Source organism: Nelusetta ayraudi, unplaced genomic scaffold, assembly GCF_046127955.1.
Source record: "Nelusetta ayraudi isolate G7.1 ecotype Tasmania unplaced genomic scaffold, CSIRO-AGI_Nayr_v1 ptg000011l, whole genome shotgun sequence".
Taxonomy (NCBI): domain Eukaryota; kingdom Metazoa; phylum Chordata; class Actinopteri; order Tetraodontiformes; family Monacanthidae; genus Nelusetta; species Nelusetta ayraudi.
In genome coordinates, this window is record NW_027466061.1 from 4,713,277 (window position 1) to 4,735,000 (window position 21,724).

Genomic DNA, 21,724 nt, shown 5'->3' on the forward strand with positions numbered 1-21,724 from the left:
TCATGTGGGAAGTCACACGATTATCCTGTGGACTTGAATTGATTTTGATGACCTCAACTTACGCCTTCAAAGACGTTACAACTCAACTACAAGCACTGAATAAACACTTGTGCTCTCCCTCTGACACAATTTACTGGATATCCATGGAAAAATCTAATCAATCACAAATCTAGCCTCTCCTGCATTCAGCCGCTGGGCTTAGTTCCGTCGCAGCGTCTCTTTTAAGATTCAGATTATTTTGTTTCACAGACATACTGCTCTTGTCCACAACTTTAGTCCAGGCCCAAGATCATTATACTTGTGGACATTTGATGACACACGGGTCCAACAATTCCGCAACTTTGACTTTTCCTGGTTTTAGTTTACAATTTTCTGATTGGGTTAAATGGGAAAATTGCTGCATATAATTTAAAATGGGCGAAGCTGTTGACTGATTTAAAGGCAAAGAGGGCAGAGAGCAGAAGTGAAAGTGCAGAGGCCGCTGCTGCCAACAACACAAACGTATTCAGGTTACTTGCATGCCATTTTTGGCCTTTAGATTTAAGGAAAGATGGAAAACAACGGTGTTAAAAGCAAAGGGACCATCACAAAGCAATACTTGAAGACCGGATCTCCCTTTGACAAAAAAAATAAAATAAAAATACGCCCAATGACAAAAAACAAAAAAACATCAAATCTTGAGCATCTCTATCATCTTTTGATCTCACACAAGATCTGACAGGTTGAAGGGGCTTTTCCGTTTCAGCTGACAAAAAAGGAGGGGGGAACTGCTGGTGTGCGTGATCTAAGAACACTTTCAGAACTGTGTGTAGTTATTTAGGGCATGCCTATCCCATGTGGCAGCGGGTGGATGCTTTCAGCGGGAACAAAGGCTGTCTAAGTGAGGGCTATGATGCAGGAGCCTCTTTGCGGCTCCATGACGAGGGAAGACAAACAAATCCATCAAGATCCTGCTATCAGCTCCGCTGATCAAGGACCGTCGGATGGGGAAGTCTGCTTAATTGGGCCTCATCAATAAAAAAAGCACCATATGCTCCAAAGCAGGCAGATTATGAGGGATGGGCCTCATTAGAATACATGGTGAAAGGGAAAATAAAACATTGGGAACATTAAGGTTTATGAGGAAAAGAGAAAGAAAGACTCAGACACGCTGCTGAATGAACAACGTAAAAATTCCATCCATCTGAGATCCCCAGCGCACCCCGACACACCCCATCGCACACACGCACATGCACACACACACACACAGGTAATATAGCAGCCAAACGTTATTGATATAATTTACAATGCATAAGCCTGTCACCCATTTCAGTGTGTGCATGCATGTGCATGTGTGTGCACGTGAGTCTGTTGTGGCCCCAAAGGGGGTTGAAACACACACTGCTCAGTCCCATCTGTTAATGTTGTTGACAGCTCTGTGCGTGTGTGTGTGCGCACATAAACGTGTGTGTAGGTGCGTGTATGTGTGTGTGTGTGTGTGTGTGTGTGTGTGTGTGTGTGTGTGTGTGTGTAGGTGTGTCTGTGTGTGTGCAAACTTATGTGACTGCAGGGGGTAGAAACATGACAAATGACAGCCGTAAGTGACAGAGGGCAGAAACAAAGCACAAGCCACCATTTCTAAGACACTGATTTATACTAATATCTGCACAGTGAGGCGTGAATATGTGCATGCATTCGTGCACACACACACACACACACACACACACACACACACACACACATACACACATACACACATACACATACACACACACACACACACACACACACACACACACACACACAAAAACTCATTAAAGTTGCTGCGCTACAAAACAAATAATACATGGATGCCACCATCCTGCACGCCACAGATATGAGGAATTATTAGCAGAAATTACAGAAAAGAAACCACACAATCCCCTGAGGAGAACCGGGCACAGGTTTCGTAAAAAATAAATAAATAAATAAATAAATAAAAACAAGCAGTGTTCAGTCAGTGCTAGTCTGGAAAAGTCCTACTCAGGTGCTTTGAAAATAAATCTTAATTTACTTGCCAGTTCTTTTCCCCATCTGCTTCAAAGGGCTTTCACTGTTTCCCCATAAATTCCATGTAAATCTCTTCTTCGTTTCATTTCATGGACATACTGTCCTCCTTGATCAGGGCTTGAAGTGGGATTGCTTAGTGACTAGATCAGAAGTTAAAGGCTGCATGTTTCTGCACTGGCTGACAGCTGACTGGCCCTTAGTTGGAGCCACCGCACTTTGACAAATAAATACTTGGCTCCCTCAAAAAAGTAAATCCTGCATCCAATCCAAAATATCCAATCCTGCGTGTACAGTAAATTTGGAATTCCACACACCCTCTGTCACATTTCTGAGTCCTAGCTGCCCTGGAGCAGCAGAGTTTGCAACATCACTAAACTAAAGAACTGTGGCTCCAGCAGGAACAGCAGGATCGAGCTCAAGTAATAGCCAGAGGTAGACAGCAGTTCGCTTTAAAGGTCCAGTGTGTAATATTTATGATTTTTATATTGGTAAAAGCTTAATATACTGCCCGGAAATACATTAATAAAAGTGTATAATCACAGTACAACAAAAGTAATTTGGTTTTCATACCCTGAGAACGGTTATAACATGTATGTATATATATATTTATATGTATATATATATATATATATATATATATATATATATATATATATATATGTATATATATATATATATATATATATATATATATATATATATATATATATATTTATATGTATATATATATATATATATATATATATATATATATATATATATATATATACATATATATATATACATATATATATATACATATATATATACATATATATATATATATATATATATATACATATATATATATATATATATGTATATATATATATATATATATATATATATATATATATATATATACATATATATCTCTTCTATATCTTCTATATATACCATCTTGCACTGCCATATTTTAAAAATATTTTTAAGGCAGCCGGTTTGGACAATGCCGCCCGCCTCACAACGCGTTTTGTAAATCGGGTGACTGCTCGCGTCTTTAAAAAAAACCAGCAAAGAAGAGGAAAGTGGATGAGGTATCCAGGTTTGGGTTAACTTTGAGGGTTCCCTTATTGTTCATGGCAACATCAAACCGCAATTTCAAATTAATTGGACCTTGGTCAAGTACATTGCATAGTAAAAAGTTCTTTAAAAAGTTTCTCAGAATCGTGTGCACTTATGTTTAAATCATGTCTCGGACTCTTATCTAACATTGGTAACATAACATATGCAACGGGAAAATTTGAAGTAAATACATGTGGTCTGATCTACACGGATTGATGGGAACTGGGAGCACAATCGCTGAAAGTGTGCATCACGGGTGAAGCAAAGCGATAGTGAGCACTTCCTCTGGGACTCTCCAGAGTCATTTCACAATGGCTGCCGTGGAAACGCAACGACCGACTGGAATGCAAGCGGTTTGCTCCGACGTAAAGTATCGTAGGCGCTTCTCGGCGTAGGAGGAAAATGTGGATCTTGAGATTAAGCAGCGCCGGCTCTTAAGCAGGATACAGAGAGTAGATAGATGCTTTACAATCCCTCTGCACAGCCAGCTTTACAGTAATGCCAGCTAATGCATGCAACCCTTGTAGTAACCTCCTTGGTTTGGAAAGCCAGCTGAAAGCTGCCAGGAACTAATGACTTCATTACCCCCTTTCTCTTTTCCACCCCTCCCTTTGCCAAACTTCTCTGGAGGCTACGATTTCGGGAAGCCGTTCAACACTCTGGTGTTAGCACTTCTTATTTTGGGCACGTAATATCGCTGTGCTAACCCCCTGAATATGAACCCCCAGCATTGTGCAGACCAAGGATTGAATAACTATGAAAAGAGAAGAGGAGAGTGAAAGTATTTTAGATGACAGAGAACTACAACACGTGGCAGAAGAAAAGATACATTTTCAAATGACTAAAGACATATAAATGTGTTTACCATTTTCATGTGTTGATGATTGCTGTAATTGTTGTATTTCAACTATACTGACAAGCACTTAACAAATAAACAACTCTTAGTGGTGCTGGTGCAGGGCCAGTGTGTTGCATTAGAAGAATCTCATAGAAAGAACGTAGATATATTCAAAACAATGTTAATCTTGACGATCTGAATTCTTTCTTAAACCAGCTGAAAAAAAACAACCCTGAGCAGATCTATGTTCTGGGCGTCTGTAGATAAGTGGTTCATGAAGGAAAAAGCAGCTGCTATTTGTTCTGAGTGACGCTGCCCTACTAACATATTTAAAAGAAAAAAAAAATCAATTTCACGCAACTAAATCGCTAACATTCCAAGACTGAGTTTCAGGTCTAATGCAAATTGGAGCCATTAGGCACTATATAGGGACTATAGGGCTTATACAACACTTAAATTGATTTGAGAGTCGTTCATGTGATCTGGTCACAACAACAACAATCAGCTTCCTCAACATCAACACGTGACTTAAACGTCACAGTTTGATAACCTCTGCTCTGAGGAAAGAACCTCGCCCTCCATCTGGATGCTTGAGAAGCACATTAGTGACATTGGAATCCCCCTTTTTTTTTCTTTTTTCTTTTTTTCAAAGACAGGAGCAGGTCTTTGCCTTGATAACAAGAGGAACAAAAGCCCCAAGAGTCTGATCCTGAATCCTGGGATCGGTTACCAGATGAAAGCACTGCTGATGTTGGCTGATATGATGGGTTCCCTCTGCACAAAGGAAAGCGGCTGTTAACCTGAACTGTTCCATAACAGGAACACTTGAGACAAGCATCATGAGCAACAGCTGACAAATTGCGACTAACTAGGAGAATTTAAACAGTGTTTTCAGAGGCCTGATATGCATCGCTTATGCTCCGCTTGTGTTTAGTAGCTAAAAAGAAAAACAACAGTTTGTAAAGCATATCGTAGGGTATATTGCTAATCAACGGAGTGTAACATGTATGTGTTTGAAGCTAAAAAAAACAACAACCAGCAAATAAAAATATCCCTCGTGACTGGTCACATGTCAATCTTGTGCTGTAGTCAAGTTCTTGAGCCACAACGTGTCTTCCAAGGGTCCAGAGCCAAAGGACTATTACTAAGAACAACATCAGTGACATCAGGCCAACAAAATCACACTTTGACTGGCAACTTCAGGGGCTGATGCTGATCAATTCTCCATCTACCATCTGCTCCGGGACATTTTCAGATCCATTCTGCTGCCACTGGGAGGGGCAGGGTGGGTGTGACCCTGATGATGTTGACGTTTAATGGGGGATTAGCCGCATGACTGGAAAGATCAGAGGTCATCTGCTCTGGGGGCTGAATATCTATATCTATCTGTATATGGAGACGATAGTGATTAACCAACCTCCCTGTTTACTGGAAACCCTTCAAATTCTTCAGAACTCCTCGGTCGCTATCAAAATAACATTAAAAAAAACGTTGTTGGCCTGAACCCTAACATCCACTCAGTGTGGTCAACTGTCTCAGCGGTAAGAAAGTGAAGTAACAGCAGCGGGTAAAAAGAGAAAACTTCCAGCCCAGTATAGCCATTTATGGTCAGTCAGTATTCCTCAAGCTTGTTAAATAAATCGGAGGGTCTCCGGAGAGGAAAACAAAACACTGAAAGGCTCCTTCTAAACTTCGTTTCACCACAAAAGCAAACAGCCCGGGTCCGAGTGAAAGTCTCTTTTAAGGTATGCGTTCCGGACCAGAGTCCCTCTGGAGTTTTGCTGTGCAAAAATGTAAACTTCTGTCTTCTCCTTAATTCATATTCATAAGATTTGAAAGATGTGTGCGATGTGGAGACACAACTGTCCTCCCCCAGGTCTCCAAACCTCGCGTAAACACACGCGGGAATGTATAACAGCGGTTTTATAAGATCTCACCACCCTAACAAGTATTTGATTTTAGTGGCGGAGAACATGTTGAAAAGTGAAACTTTACTAGTTCACCTTTTATACATGGCAGCGCAGCCACATTGGGATTTATTTATTTATCTATCTATTTATTTATTTATTTATGGCTTGGCATCACATGCGTTGGACAATGACAGCAAGCACAACAAGAACACACAGCTATCTTAACACAACAATGTGAGGTCTGGACTTCAAATGTACTCACTGTGTGGAAAATGAAAAATGTGTTGACATTGTTGTCATGGGAGCCGAGGAAAAGTACAAAAACTATATTTGGCATTGTTTTTTGTATTTGGATATTGTTTTTGTATGCTTTTTTAAGACACCTGGAAGAGTCATTTCTGGTCTAATTGATTTAACAAAGTGGCTGCAGTGTTAGAGTTCAGACAACTGCTGAAGAAAGAGAGAATGCGGTAGAATGAGAGACCCCAGTTTACATTATTCGATTCATTTTGAGTCTTAATAACACACTCTTATACACTCACACGCCTTCCCACCACCGCTGAGCTGGAGACAGAACATACCATTCTCTCTCTCTCTCTCTCTCTCTCTCTCTCTCTCTCTCTCTCTCTCTCTGTCTGTCTGTCTGTCTGTCTGTCTGTCTGTCTGTCTGTCTGTCTGTCTGTCTAACTTTCTATCCCTCTATTTTCCTCTTCTCAGAGAGGGAACAGGCAATGTATTTATATGATGCTTTTCTATTTTTTTCATTTTTTACTGTCTTGGTTGGAAGTGGATGTTCCCAGCAGCAGCAGCATCAAAATGTCTCTCTCAATGACAGCCACATCACCACCCCCATCACAATCACCATTACCACCATCATCATCATCATTAAAACTAATAAATATAAGGAAAAGTCTACCTACCCTATCACACAGAATGTGTGGGAATGTTTGGTTTGTCTCATCATTTGCTTTATCAATAATTTAGAGGTAGGGATTGATTTTTGTTTTTTTGCCATTTGCTTGCTGCAGACACCAAACCATTGCTATGTTTCGCTGTACAATCTCTGCAATACAGACAATGCTGCACATGTAGACCAGTTGCACTCGACACACAATAGACTTGGCACTGTGTATTTTTTTTATGGTTGCTCAAGGTTTTTTCTCCTCCTACCTCTGTATGCTGCATAAAACTGATGGAATGTGACCTTTTGTCACTTTTGCAACTCTGTGCTAAACTGCATATTGCTGTATAATGGCAATACAGTTATTCAAAACATGCCTTTTCAACTCGAACTCAATGTATTCAGTTTAGACAGGTAACAAGGTGAGTTAGTCACAGTTGAACAGGAGTTTCCTGTTTGCTGCATAGCTACACACGACACAATCTGCTCTTAAAAATAAGTCAAGTGCTGCAATTCGGTGCACGATGCAAGAAAACAAAAGTAAGAAGCGAAAGTGACAAATAGGAAATGCTGCCATGACTATGATGCGGATGCTGTTCTTTTTTTAGCCAAAGAGTGAAGCATACAAACAGGAAGTGTGATCCGAGAGATAAGGGGTGTTTTTAGGAGATGCGTTTCCCTTTAAAATATGACTTGATATGAGTGACGGGTGTTTCAATGTTGGATGTGCTGCACTCCCAGTGCCGTATCCAACTCAAAGGGCTCTTATCTGCCACGACTAAGGAGACTAGTCATTCAGCAGCACTAGTCTGGGAGGGAATGAATTGGTTCACGTCATCTAAGCACCGGGAGCAGGTTTAAAATATAACCTACAACTGGCAAACTGGCACAAACATCAGTTGGGCCAAAAAACGAAGAAAAAAAAATACCGTTATCTGATGCTAACCCTCAGCAGTCAGTGACCTAAATACATGAAGTGAAGCCCGATTGATTATAAAAGGTGGAAAGCGGAACAATCAGCATTTGGACTGAAACGGGGGGGGAGAAACAGAGGAAAAAAAAAGACACAAAAAAAAAATCGCAGCAGTCAAACTTTGTTTGACTCAAGGTCCTGGAAAAATTCTGGAAATTTGACTCCACTGGAGGCAGCATGTCTAAACATAAACAAGGGCGCAAAGAAGACTATACCAAGGAATAACTATACCAAGGAATGTGTGTGTGTGTATGTGTGTGTGTGTGTGTGTATGTGTGAGGGCACAAGCCCAGAAAAGTATTTTTATAGGAGCATTTCTCACAACATGACAGGGGAACTCCCCCCCTAAACTAAACCCCGCCAGTCATTTTAATCTAACCAAGGCCATTAGAGGCTCCAGCGACAAAATCATTCTGCAGTGTGTGTGTGTGTGTGTGGAGGCTAGACTGCCAATTAAAATGAGTCACATGCAGAGAAATGTCCCACAAGTGGCTACGGGCTGATGGGAGTGGTGACCTACCTGGACCTGCCCCTTCCCCATGATCTTGTCCACGATCTCGTTGTCGTTCTTGTTGAGCATGCTTTTGTCATAACACTTCTCGTAGCACAGGATACGCAGGTACTGGGAGCCCTCCAGCTCAATTTCAAACTCCTGTCACGCAGGCGGCAACACAGGAGAAAGGAGAATGAGTGGCCTGCAGAAGTACAGGGCATAAGCATGGAGCATAAATGTCTGAGCGACCAACCTCGTTCCACTGTGGTTCTGTGGTGTCTCTGAAGACTCTTGTCTTGGCCTTGCTGACAAAGTATCCGTACGAGTCCACTTCTAGGGTGCAGTAAAGATCTGGAGAGAGGCAAAGAAGGGAAATTACAAACCTCTGCAAACTGCTTTTTTCCAACATGAATACATTCAGGAACGCAGAAAAAAAACAAAAAACAAAAAAAAGAAATACAATTTTCTCTAGGTTAATATCTAGACTAAATTAGTCATGTTGTTGTTCCTAAAGTATCAAGAAATAACAAACAATGGATTTAGGATTAATAAACTCAAATAATAAAAAAATAAAAAAATTTGAGCAAATTAAAAAAAATTGGAATGGATTTTTATTTATTATATATCTATTTATTTATTTCCATTGGTGATTGCAGTGTGCACATCCCCAGCAAAGTTCAGCAGCAGACTAAAATGGCATCATACCAAAGAAGATCATGTGTGATGACTGGTGTGTAAAGGAAATCCCAGTATTCAAGTTGAACCCATTGTGCACTTAAATGGTTTGAAGGCCACATTCCATTACAGCAGAACAGTCCTTCAAATCCTCTTGCATGTTCTCGGCTGTCGTCTCGCTCCGCGCTCAACGTCCTCGCAAGCCGAGCCGCCGCTCCGCCGGGATCAGCTTACGTTCTCGCTTCTCGCACGGACCAATTAAGTCTGTTAATGTGTTTCTTAAAACGCTGGGCCGCTGGCAACCGGCTGTCTGTCAGTCAAGTCAAGAGTCCATAAGACACCCAACAACATTGGAACAGGTCCCTGGGGCGAGTCTGCGTGTGACAGCATGATGGATGGATGTACATCTGGACCTTTCACCTGCAGGACCAGCGAGACTGGGCCAAGGGAGGCGCAATTCAATCTCATCTACGCACATAAACACGGCCCAACTTGCACCCAGCCCACCACGTGGACGCCGAGCGCTCACATACACAGTAAACACTGCCGACAGGCCTATACAGTACGGCTGGGTCGACTTTCCATCTGCTTTCATTCACTCTGTTTGTTTTCTTAGCATCCTGACAGGCCCTGGCATAATTGCGCCCAATGAGGAAGAGATTAGAGGCCGGTGTTTTGGAGGAAGTTCGGCGGAGAGGAATTAAACCCGACCATCTGGGGGATTTCATAGACGAGGCCATTATCACCGGCTTCCGCAGCGAGCGCTCGCTAACAAACGCCTCCGGGTTTTGACGTCTGGCGATACCGAAGAACGCACCGGCATAGTTTTTCTCCTTGGTCTTGAAAATCAATCATCCTTCTATCACTGACTGCTTGTCCCGCATTCGGGGTGGTGGACGATGTTCCAGCCGTGTCAAGGCGAAGTCAGCACTTGCGCACACACACACACACACACACACACACACACACACACACACACACACACACACACACACACACACACACACACACACACACACACACACACACACACTGGACGAGTCGATAGTTGCAGACAAACAATTGGCGCTCACACTTTGACAATGTAATGTTGCCCTTTGTGCAAAAGTGCATGAGTTTGGACTGAAAATCAAATCTCATTAATAGTGAAGCCCAGGGCTGTGATCTAGTCTGACCAGCCTCCATAAAAAGTGGGTTTATGTGAGCGGCCCTACAGTATAAACAAGGTCAGGGAGAGTATATTAGAAGTGTCCTGACAGTGGATCCACCAGGGCTTTGAGAATTAGGCCAGGCCTGGAGCTCCATGAATTTTCATATTCTTGGCAGGTCACCATCAGCCTCCCCAAAAAAACAAAACAAAACGAGGCAGATAAAACAGATAAAGCGGCCAGTAAGGGGTCTCTGACCCCTAAACGAAGGGGTTAATGGATCCCATCCTCCTCCATCTCAATCTGCAGATGCCTGCAGCCCGTGTGACATGCGCATGTTTTTGACCCGGGTGGCTAATCTTTGCCCGAGGCCCTCCGAGTTAGACAGCGGGTCAAACGGGGGGCTCGCAGAAATTAGGAGACGATAGAGTGATAATCAGTTAAACTAAACTAACGGGTGTCTCCCTCTGTGCAGCAGCCAGATCCTTGCTAGCTAGCTAGCAGAGAGGCAACATGTCTGGACGTTGGGCTCAAAGGATTACTGGTAAAAAAAAAAAAAAAGGGGGCAGACAAACACAACAGCATTTGTTTCAAAGAATCCAGGGGAGGAAAACAAACACATGGTGCCTCTAACTTTTTTTTGCTTCAGAGACATTGTGATTTAAAAACATGCCTCGACTAGGACTGTTTCCAGAAGGCTCCTGTGGAATCTTGTGTACATGAATGAGCTTCCAGGTAGTAAATCCTTTCAGCAAAACTGTAAACCGCAAAGTTGGATCTTTAAAAGAATCGACCCGAGGATACAACTGTAACTGAGGGTCTATGAATTCTGAATTAAAGCCGGAGTTTGTATTCAGAGGCAACTTAAAACTGACGATGTGACTTTTTCTACTTCTAGACTTCTAGAAACTGCTTTTCAAAGTTTACCACATTTGAAAAGATCAGTTATCAGCTCTCTATTGAATATTATCACTTGGATGATATGTTGTTTTTTATGACGACGCTGCAGCTTCAATAAATATAAACCAAAATCAAGTGAACATATTTCTGAAACTCCCTCTACCATTTTTCTCCCAATCTCTCCTCGAAAAAGTTTTTTGGGAGATGCTCAACTCCCTGATCCCTCTTCTGTGACCCAGTTTGACTACTTTGCCCTGGGCTAGATTGGAAGCCCTTTCCCACTGGTGGGAAATTGTTTGTGACATAAATAGCAGAGCCCCGGTAGGATCTTCTAGTTTATACGCCATTGGTATCAATAAAGCGGCAGAGACAGAGACTCCTGATGGCTCTCAGGCATCCACTGACTGAATAGTCTGCAGCGCTGACTAATGCCTGGTTTTAATTCCAGTCATAAAACTTTTACTTTGTGCGTCAACCGAGAATGCAGACGCCGTTACGCAAAAAAAAGGACAGAAAACTGCTGAGAGACGAAAAAACATGTGGCTTGCAGGGCGAAGTTGGCGCATTGGGGAACGGCTCGGGTAAAGAGCGAGAAGGGAAACATCAGCTGCGCCGCTGAAACCACATGAAGCCTCGGCGACGAAAATACAAAAAGACGCATCGACGACGCGCATCAAGCGGAAACGGCGTAATTCCAGTCATTTGTGGCTCCAACAAACAAAGGAGACATTATTTTTCAAGCGTGATGTATCCTGTAATTTCCGTGACGTCTGATCTGTCGTCCGTGGGAACGGCAAGAAATTCCATCATCATCATCATCATCATCATCATCATCATCATCATCATGAGCCTCAGCAGCAGCAGTAGGAGGAGGAGCTGACTAGCACGTCCTCACCATCAGCATGTTCGGAGGTCATACACTTCAGCGCAAGCTCTCAAAATGGATTTTGAAACTTGGTATGAACATGATAAAATAATGCAATAAGATACAAAAGTTTGTCAAAATCTATTAAACTCTATGTAATTGTTACATATTGGGGCGACTGTGGCTCAGGACTTGGACAGTTCACAAAAGGGATTTTTGCTCTTTTCCGCACACCTGTGTACTTGTTGACACATATAATAACACCAGCACCAATAACGTGCACAAATAACAAAACCCGAGAGCAGTAACCATGACACTGGACTTTACGCACACACTTATTAGACTCAGCGGGGCCTGTTGTTGAGGGAGGTAATGATAGAGGGGATCAGAGGAGGCCCTTCTGTACCGTCGCCCTGAGGCCAGCGGGGCTCCATGTTCAAATATATGAGTGGATGTGTGCAGTCCTGCTCTATTGCTACTAGGATGCGTGTAATGGCCCTGTTGTTGTTGAGACTGACTGTTTTTGCAGTGATGTTGGTGACTTTGAGAAACATTGTTCCTGACAGAGAGGAAGTGGAAGAGTGCAACAGAAACTGGCTGAGTGATGCAGTGGTGCAGTGGCAGGAGTAGATGGGGAGTTCAGGGATGACTGACAGCCTTTGGTGGCTTCTGTTCTGGATGAGGTGTCTGTGGTGCTGCTCCATCCTCCAAAGACCAAAAGGTTGGCAGTTCAAACCCCCTGCTCAACCCCACCCTCTGTCCTTGTGTCCTTGGGCAGCACACTTTGGCTGCGTTCAGACTGCAGGCGAATCTGATTCAAATCAGATTCCTTCTCAAATCCAATTTTTTTGGGGCTGACTGTCCACTATTTTTAACGAGTGTCCAAATGGGATGTGGCTCTGTTCAGACTTGGCCACATCTTCCCGCAGACTGATGAGCCAATGAGTTTCCTCCTCTGTCCAGGGACTGCTGTTTTCTATTTCTTCTGTCCGCTCCACTGCCTCGGGGTGCAGCCACCTCCACCTGCAGCTCAGCACCATCACTGTGTGAATGAATTGTGGTTCCAATGTACTTAGAGTGACCCAGAAAGGTGCTATATGAATCTGACCCAGCACATATGTGTGTCTGTGTGTTTGACAGGGGACTCAGCAGTTTCTGTTTTAGCAACACAAGGCACAGCTGTTACTGTTTCTCGCATGTAAGCACGTCACTAACAGTCTCACACCTGTGCACCCCGTCGGCCGAACGTCCCCTTAACCTAAAAACACGGGAGTTCTGCGGTGCGGCGCAGCGCTGTGGCTGCAGCTGGTCAAGCACACCAGAAATAAAAAAAAAGAAGAGCAAAATCTGCAGTACATCTTTTCTTTATTCTTCGTCTCGGATTGACGCACTATAATCCCTCACTGGGCTTTCCGTGATTAAACTTGAGGTCTTTGGCCTGCAGAGTCTGATGAGCGCAGCTTCTGCTCAAAGCAAAGTACGAAAGTATGACGCTCTCAAGATGCTGTGAGTCTGAAACTGTGCAAGAGTTGCTGTGTATGTAGGTCTACAGTGTATATATTTTGTTGTGTTAAATGTATGTTAATTACGATGGTATTTGTAAAATGTATGATATGGATGTTTATATGGATGTTATAATACATATTATTTATATAGGATATAAAATGTGTTTGTATTTTCTATGATTTTCAATTGCAGACCGATTTGATTTTATTGGCACATTTGAAATAAACATGACTAAGCTAAAGTAAAAACATCGAAGAAACGCCTCTGTCCCGTCTTCAGATAAATCCAGCAAACTGGAGGGCTGTTTGTTTTCTTCGCCTGTGACAGGTGGGTAGCACAATCCCTCCAGAGGAGGAAGGAAAGTGCCACATAACACAATCTGGTATGTAACTGTTCTCATTTTTATTGTTATTCACTCGGATGATGACAGTGCGGTGCCATGTGACCTGGGACAGGTTGTTTTATTTTGGGTCATTTTCTTTGGTAAAGCCTCCGCAGTGTCTATATCCATTAAACAGGGCAGTTTATTTCTGAGCTAAATGTTAAAATAATTCCTTTAATGGGTTTTTCTCATTGCCACAGGCCTCCGCCGGCCCCACCTTGGCGGCACGCTCTTTGATCAAACTCTAACAGCCCAACACAAACACCCCTCATTTTCCAAACCCCATTTTGAGCGAGCGGCGCTCCCCCACGGAGGATCAAACACGCTTTCAGCGCCGACAGCGTTCCAATCCATTACCCAGGAATTTTTAGCAGGGGCCGTCTCTGGCATTTTCTGCGGGCTGTCATGGCAACTGAAGAAATCGCTTCTCCTGCGTGTCTGGCTCCCTCCTGGATATTTGATATTTGAGCTGCTGATTGTGCAACAGGGCACTAAGTGTACCGAGACACCAGCTGTCCACCGCGCAGTCCTCACAACATGACAATGCAACACGCACTCACGCGCGCACTCACATACACACACTCACAGCTGCAGCTGCCTCTGCACGCACTTGTCCGACAGAGTCACATTTGTGTGTTGCCAAGCAGCTGGCACCGTGTTTGGCAACACTTAAAAAAGCCTGCAGGATTGAGGTCTTTCTCTCTATTCGTTAATGTTCCAGGATGATTTTTTTCCCCCCGTTGTTTTAATCATCTGTGGCTTGCACTTCCCCTCCGAGACTCTCTCTTTCCCACACGTCCAACACCAACCCAGGTCTGTATTGGAAAGATGCGTGATGGAAAAGTGCATGTGCGAGGCGACGCCGCCCCAGACAAGTGTTGTTGAGGAGGGAGGGGAGAGGAGGTGGTTGGAAGACTTACTGGCTGATTCCGTGAATCCTTTGGCAGAGTGGACGATCACATGCAGGAAGCCGTACAGGCCGGGAGTCTCCTCATCTGGAAAACAGGGACAGACGCAATCAGTCAGGTTTCTAACTGTCGGTGAGGCGACTCACGTGGAAAAATCATTTAGAGGGGGAGCTGCCGGGGCTGTGTATAAAACAATATATGTGTACTATGACTCACAGGACCTGCCTCTCTGATGTGGAACCTCATTAAGTGTTACACTCGAGGTGCCAAGCTTGGTTTTACAGCGCTGTGGTTCCAAAAGCTTTCCCCATACAACCCCACCTATTTTAAGATCTTCTATGGGTCAACTGTGACTCCAGTGAAGAGAAACTTCACAGGACAAATTATCCACAAAACCGCACAGACATCCACAGCTTTTGGTTTGCAGCCTCCTGCATAAAAAGCTTAAACCCGATGGGTTTTTTTAAGCTTCTGCATGTTCAAAAAGAGAAAAAAAGAAGGAGGTTGCAGGTCGAGGTTCAGAGTGAGTGATAAAAATCTGACTGATGGGGATGCATATGGGTATTGTTCTCATTGTGACATCACAAAGAGCAGATTTCTAGTGTTGCACATTTTTCTCAAACAACAATCTGGCTGCAGCCACAGGAAGGGAAGGGAAACTTTGCACATTTCGGGACCTTTAAAATGAGCGACTCATGCAAGAGACAAAAAAAAACAATAGCAGACGCTGAAGATACGCATCAAGTTCTTCATAGTTGGTGTCTCATTTTTAATCTATTAAATTTGATAATATTATAAATCTGTTAGAAAAATAATTCACTATTATTGCTTCTAAATAACTTACAGGTTCTCCTCTGTTTTCGCAAGTGGTCAACAGAAATAAACTTGATTGTGTGGTTAGATTCTTGTTTTGATACACTTATCTAACCACTTCAGATGCGGCTGGAGAAACAACTGTTTAAAGGCTCTTCATAAAAAAAGCTGCGGTCCACTTTGCCTTCCACTCAAGGTAGCAGTATTTCTTCCAAAAGGCTACAACATCTCCATCTGTGTCATACCAACTTCTTCCAGCATATTATTTTTTTTATATATAAGTTTTTAAACATTTTCTATTCATTTCTTTTACAATGCAACACATCACTAGCAGCTGTGTTTTTTCCCCTTGTAGAAAAGAGTTTAATGCTACGACTGACAGTCGATGTTTGCAGAGCAGGAAGTCTTTGAAAGCTCTGTGGCTCAAATGTGCAATTCCTCATGAGAAACAGGCATTCATCAGGCCAGCACGATGGATTTACAAGCATGAACAGGCAGGAGAGTTCAGACAATTGACCAAAAACACACATAACGATTCCAAAGAGATTGAAGACTGAATGTCCACCTTCAGCTGTAAACTTGTACAATGTTGAGGCAACTTAAGCAAAAACACAGAGGCCTGTGTGCATTTCTACAGGCGGGTCAATAATATCATAATAATAACACTGCAGAGCAGAGTCTCTGAACACACTACAATAGGTGGAACCAGTCACATTGTTAGGGACCCAGCACCAGCAAGGTGTCCCTAATAAAGTGGCCAGTAAGTTTCAAGACCTCAGATGACCCTGATGAGGACTTGATTAAAATGGAGCAGAAATCATGGGGGAATTAACGACTCCAAAACTAAATGAGTGAAGTGAAATGAGTGGAGTTGAAGTTCATTCAGCCAATTATCAGCTCAACCTCTGGCTTCACTTTTGAAAAGCACTCTGAGCTGCGGTTGCAGACTGGAGCTTTATGGTCTGGACACTTGTTGGTGGCCTGATTTGCCCTCTCGCACCCCAAACACACACAGGATGGGGAAAGTCTTCCTCTGGTGAGGGCCTGACTGTGTCCTGGTAAATAAACTGCAAACGGAGGCCAGCAGGACTGTTTGACGTTGGAGTGCAGAGCAGTCGGACGCCCAGGACTCTGTGTCTGTGTGTGCTGCGCTTAAGTGACGGTGATTCTGCGTTAAGTGCTTCAGAGGCACTCGCTTCGAGGTGGCCCATTAGCCGCTTTAAAAGCTAAATTGAAAAAAGAATAAGTTGTTTTCAGTCTGACAATAAACTGTGGAATCCCATTTACTAAGGGGTAATAACTGAGAGCTATCATATCAGCCAAAAGTGTGTCAGCATTAATCTTTTTCGTTATGAGAAACATTCCTGGCCCAGCTGGTCTCCATTTAAACCCTACTGTGCTCCCTGCATCACATGTCACACAGTCTCGGTATGTGTGTGTATGTGCGTGTGTGTGTGTGTCTGTGGGCACGTGAGTGTTTACAACAAGGGGCCTGATCTTTGCTTTACCACACAGGGATAATACCTCCTCGGAAAAAGAATATCAACAAAGTGGAGCAGAGTGACCGACTTGTTGCATAGCCGAGAGACTGAAGGAAGGGATTTGATCCAATCCGGAGAGGGAGCTGACATCCTGGAGCTCTCCAGTAGAGGCCAGAGAGTTGTTAGGAAACATGGAGGAAGAGGGAAAAAAAAAAAACTAGAGGGTGAAGGATGTAAAGTGGTTTTGAAGGTATGAGGACCAATTTCAATCAGGCCTTTTACCTTTTTGTTTGACAGCTGAATTCAACATGCGGATACATTGCTGAGAGGAGAAGTCACTTCTGAGTGATTGAAATATATCTCAAAGAGGTCTTGGCTGGACTTGGAGGATGAGCATCATGCATATAGAGCACGTCTGCCACTTTGTCTCCGACAGAGGGCCAACCCTTAAAATCCAAAGTAGAAATTTTTACGTTTGACAAATGCCATCAATCAGTTCCATTTAGTAGGATTTCCTGAAGTTGCTGATAGGAGTTTAATTCACTCAATTCAAAAAATGTATTTGTGAAATGATCTTCTGAATAATGCACCAGTTAGACAGGCCAGTTTACTGACATGAATATAAAATTAGAAATAATCGGTCATCACTCGTCTGCTTGAATGCCAGTGAAATTAAACAGCGCCGAGTGTCTGATTCCAAGTTTTGAACGGTGTGAGAGCGATAAAGTCAAACATCTGGAGTCTTATGAAAGCCTCGACGATTAAGCGCTTTGCTGAAGGTGATGATTTGTTTTTCTCTTTGAAGTTCACGCTGAATATTTTAAGGAGACTGAGGAAAATCGACCGAAAAGTGAAACAAAATTCAATTCAAAATGAATGCGAGACGTAGAATGAGGAACGTCTAAACAGAGTCGCTGAGCGTCAAAACAGGCCTTGTATTTAACACGGCCGCCATCGCGGCCCAAGCAGCTGTTTTGTTTTCTTGTTTTGTTCTTTCCTCGTTAGACGCCTGTGAGCAAAGAGCCGCCGTCCCTCTCTGTGCGCTGCGCTCTATCTGTCAGCTCTGCGGCCGTGCCTGCGCACTGTGTGCGCGCACGCAGATGCCATTGGGAGGAGATCAGAGTGAGTCAGCCAGATGGCTTTAATGTCACCGGCGGGCTCCGCGAGCCGGGCATCCTGAGGATCTGAGGCAAATGCGAAGACGGAGGAGCCAAGAGCTGAGCGCCGACCCACTGTGTGGCACCGGCCGCTCCACACTGGATGAGAAACATATTGTAAACTACATTCTCTCCTGCAACGCCCCCCCGCACTCTAATTCTTGCGCTCAGACGGTCAAAGGTGCTTTTCTGTCGGAGATTTAACTCGAAACAGAGACAAAGGAAGATGAAATGTGTGGAGGAGAAACACAGGAAGTATGAAAACATGAAGGACGGAAATAATAAGGATAAATGTATAAAAGGTTTTTTTCCACCCCCCCGACCCCCCCTTTTTTTTTTACCGTCTTTGTTGCTGGTAACAGGAATGTTGTGGACGGTTCGGAGCTTGAAACAGGAGCTGGTCAGGACCTGCAGCTCCACGGAACTTAAAACACATGTCTGGAGGTCTGGAAGACACAGAGCGACCGCACAACGGAACAAACCTTTATTTTTTGCTGCAATGCCGTTTGGGCTGCAGCAAACAAATGCTTTCTTTGTAGCGAGAGCACAAGTGAGCGGAACTGAGCCGCTTGTACCTTTCTTCTGGAGCTTCTGGATGCTTTCCCTCCACTCTGACCGCTCATAATCAGAGGACAGGAGGAACAGGTAGCTCTGGAGGCAGAAATAAAGAGTTAACCACCAACAGTTGGCATATAAAATCTGATTTGTGCAGATATCTTGAAAAAAATAATAATAAATATACATTTATATCTCTTCCCAAGGTGGGTTTGTGAGCAGTTTACCTCAGGCCTTTTCACCTTAAAACGACTAATCTAAGCTCAAGCCAAAGCTACGTTTAAAACTAGAAGGACTCATTGATAACATGTCTCCATCTAGTGGCGCGGCTTAAGCATTACAAGCCGTTGACACAGGAACGGGCAGGGCACCTTTCCGTGCTTATTGTGGATGCAGAAGGGGATGGTGGGGGAGTGCAGCAGCAGCCACGACTCCTGCTCGTTCATCTTCTTCCTCAGACGCTCCACGCGGCTCTGACCCTTCGGTGCTTTCTGAACACACACACACACACACACACACGGACATTGGAAGAATTTCTCTCAGCGAGGAGGTCAGAGAAAACAATGCAGTGATGCATGAACAAATAATTACACAAATAATAAATAATTAAGTCATCACCAGTGTCGTAGGTCTTGCCTATGTATTTTTTTTTTTTAATTTTCTTTTCTTTCCTTTGAGCTTCTTATCAGCTCTGAAGGGAAGCTGAACACGCCCACCCTGCCAGCCTTCTCCAGGAAGCTGTGAGTCACAGCCTGGACACAATCACCTCCATCTCTCCCTGCACAGGCCTCCTCTCCTCTATTTAAACACCAGCCATAGTCACTGGCTGAATGTGTGTGTGTGTGTGTGTGTGTGTGTGTGTGTGTGTGTGTGTGTGTGTGTGTGTGTGTGTGTGTGTGTGTGTGTGTGTGCGCGCGTGTGTGTTTGTGTGTGTGTGAGAGAGAGAGCGAGAGAGAGAGAGAGAGAGATGGAAATAACAGGAACTCTCTGCTCCTGTCTGCTCCTGGCTGAGGCCTTCAGTTACTCCAGTCTCAAGTGTGTGGGTGCGCATTTAAAAAGCATTAGAGCAAATCCCCTTTTTTCCTTTCATTACTATACCAGGTGTTTTTGCACTGGAGCAAAAACACTTTAAAGGGTGAAAGTACTCAGAGGCAAGTTAAACAAAACAGGTTCAACTTCAACTTGTTTCACTAAACTGATGAGAGTAAAAAGGGAAGCAACACTGCACCACAGAGAGTGAACGGCTATCAAAGTTTCACTGCATCCACTGGTTGCTTTCTGAGTTGTTCGTGTGCAGTTTGTTTCTCTTTGAACATTCAAACTCAAATCTTACAAAAACTGTGGTTTTTTTTAGGGTAAAATGTTTCTTGGAAGGAATGACTGAAGATGTGATGCATTTGTTTAGTTGCCTGCCTCGGGGTTTACACCAACAAAGTTAATCTTTCAGTCAGACAAGAGAGCAGGAAGATTACCTTCTCTTTCTGTATCTCGCTCTTTAAGAGGGAGATCTTGATCTTCATCTCCTCAATCTCATGCTCAGGCAGGACCTGAACACTGGGACAGGAGTCCGAGTCATCCAGGGTCTGAAAGGTCAAGTCCGCCAATGGGATGTACCACTTGCACTCATACTGCTGGTGGCGCCTGCGAGACAATGAAAGAGGGCAAATTGGAACTGAAGTCTTTGGGAAGATACTTAGTCAGTGTTTTCAGTCATCTGAGGACAAAGTCACATTTATACAAACACATATATATGTATATTTATGTGTGTCTAGATCTCTCTCTATATATATATGTGCGTGCACATGCACACACACACAGAAACAGGAAGTCACAGAGCATCATCAAAGACTCGTAACCAGCATAATAAATGTTGGCAGCGTGACCTTTGCATGTCTGCATTTATGGTCTGCATTTCCTTTTTTTTTTTTTTACTTATTTATTCATTAAAAATAGTTACATTACAGAATGGAACAGGAACAGATACAACGTGAAAATAAAATGTATTTTTATTAACAAATAAATCAAATCAAATCAATCAAGAAACATCCCCCATGTCTAACACAATAAAGCAATCAGCCAATTAGGAGGTCTACAATCTAAACGTACACAAACAAGGCTACATATTTGATGTAAGTTCATGAAAATGGAACGTTGTCTGCAGCCAGCTCCTCCAGCGCCGGAGTTATTAAAATTAAATGATGGCGACTTGCCACAGCGCTGCCGTAAGATGGATGTGCGTTACGACTAATAAGACTCTTATTAACGTTCCTGGGTTGCTGCTAACTCATTACTAGTGCGACACTTTCATCAGATGGTAATTTAACAATCTATTTCATGAGAAACTATCCTGAAGAAAAATGGCCGGCCTTCAATTGAAAAAGTATTTAAAAAATGTAATCCTTGAAGTGGTGAGAAGGTTTTAGAGGAGGAACAAGTATTCCGTGAGGCACATACAGTATATAAAAAGCACAGGTGGAGATTTTGGAGTCACATAACAGCGCCTCTCATCCTCACAACAGTGAGAACTTTCATTAACCTCAAGAGGATCATTTGGAAACATGTTGAGGGACATGTGACACAACAGCAAAATGACTTCAAGAGCAGTTTAGATGCCCTGATTAAAGCATTTCCAGCAGCTCAGGATAGATGGCAGATAGATCCTTTATCTCTTTATGATAGAGAACATCTTATTGACACTGTTAACACGTCAATATTAGAGAAAACAAACAGAGTCTAAGGTAAAGGGGATGATTATGAAAGAATAAATCTATATTGAGGAAGGGAGGTTATGGCACCTGTATTACATAATTCTATCATATCATCATTTATAAAAGATATAAACAAGGAATTACATCATCCTTCCTCGTGATGATTGCAATGACAGAACATAGTCTTAAATAAAAATAAAAATACTCTGGATGCAAAAAGACAAACTTGAGTCGGTAATGTCTCTGTAAATATAATATATGTACACTACCAGTCAAAAGTTTGGACACACACTATAAATCTAATGTCTTTGCTTTCATTCTCATGACTATTGACATTGCAGTTTCTCACTGTAGGCATCAAAACTACATATGAACACAC

At 43.0% G+C, this 21,724-nt stretch overlaps 1 protein-coding gene across 4 annotated transcripts in view; it reads right to left on the reverse strand.

Annotated features, from left to right (window-relative positions):
• Positions 1 to 21,724, reverse strand: part of abr (ABR activator of RhoGEF and GTPase) — a 122,066-nt gene that overhangs the window by 27,947 nt on the left and 72,395 nt on the right. For all 4 annotated transcript variants that reach the window (XM_076020206.1, XM_076020202.1, XM_076020204.1 and 1 more), the window contains 7 exons: positions 20,110 to 20,278; positions 19,009 to 19,128; positions 18,658 to 18,733; positions 18,424 to 18,528; positions 14,644 to 14,718; positions 8,501 to 8,598; positions 8,275 to 8,406 (listed from right to left, as the gene is read on the reverse strand). In XM_076020206.1, the coding sequence (XP_075876321.1) occupies positions 8,275 to 8,406; positions 8,501 to 8,598; positions 14,644 to 14,718; positions 18,424 to 18,528; positions 18,658 to 18,733; positions 19,009 to 19,128; positions 20,110 to 20,278 (775 nt within the window). The remainder of the gene's footprint in view (positions 1 to 8,274; positions 8,407 to 8,500; positions 8,599 to 14,643; positions 14,719 to 18,423; positions 18,529 to 18,657; positions 18,734 to 19,008; positions 19,129 to 20,109; positions 20,279 to 21,724) is intronic.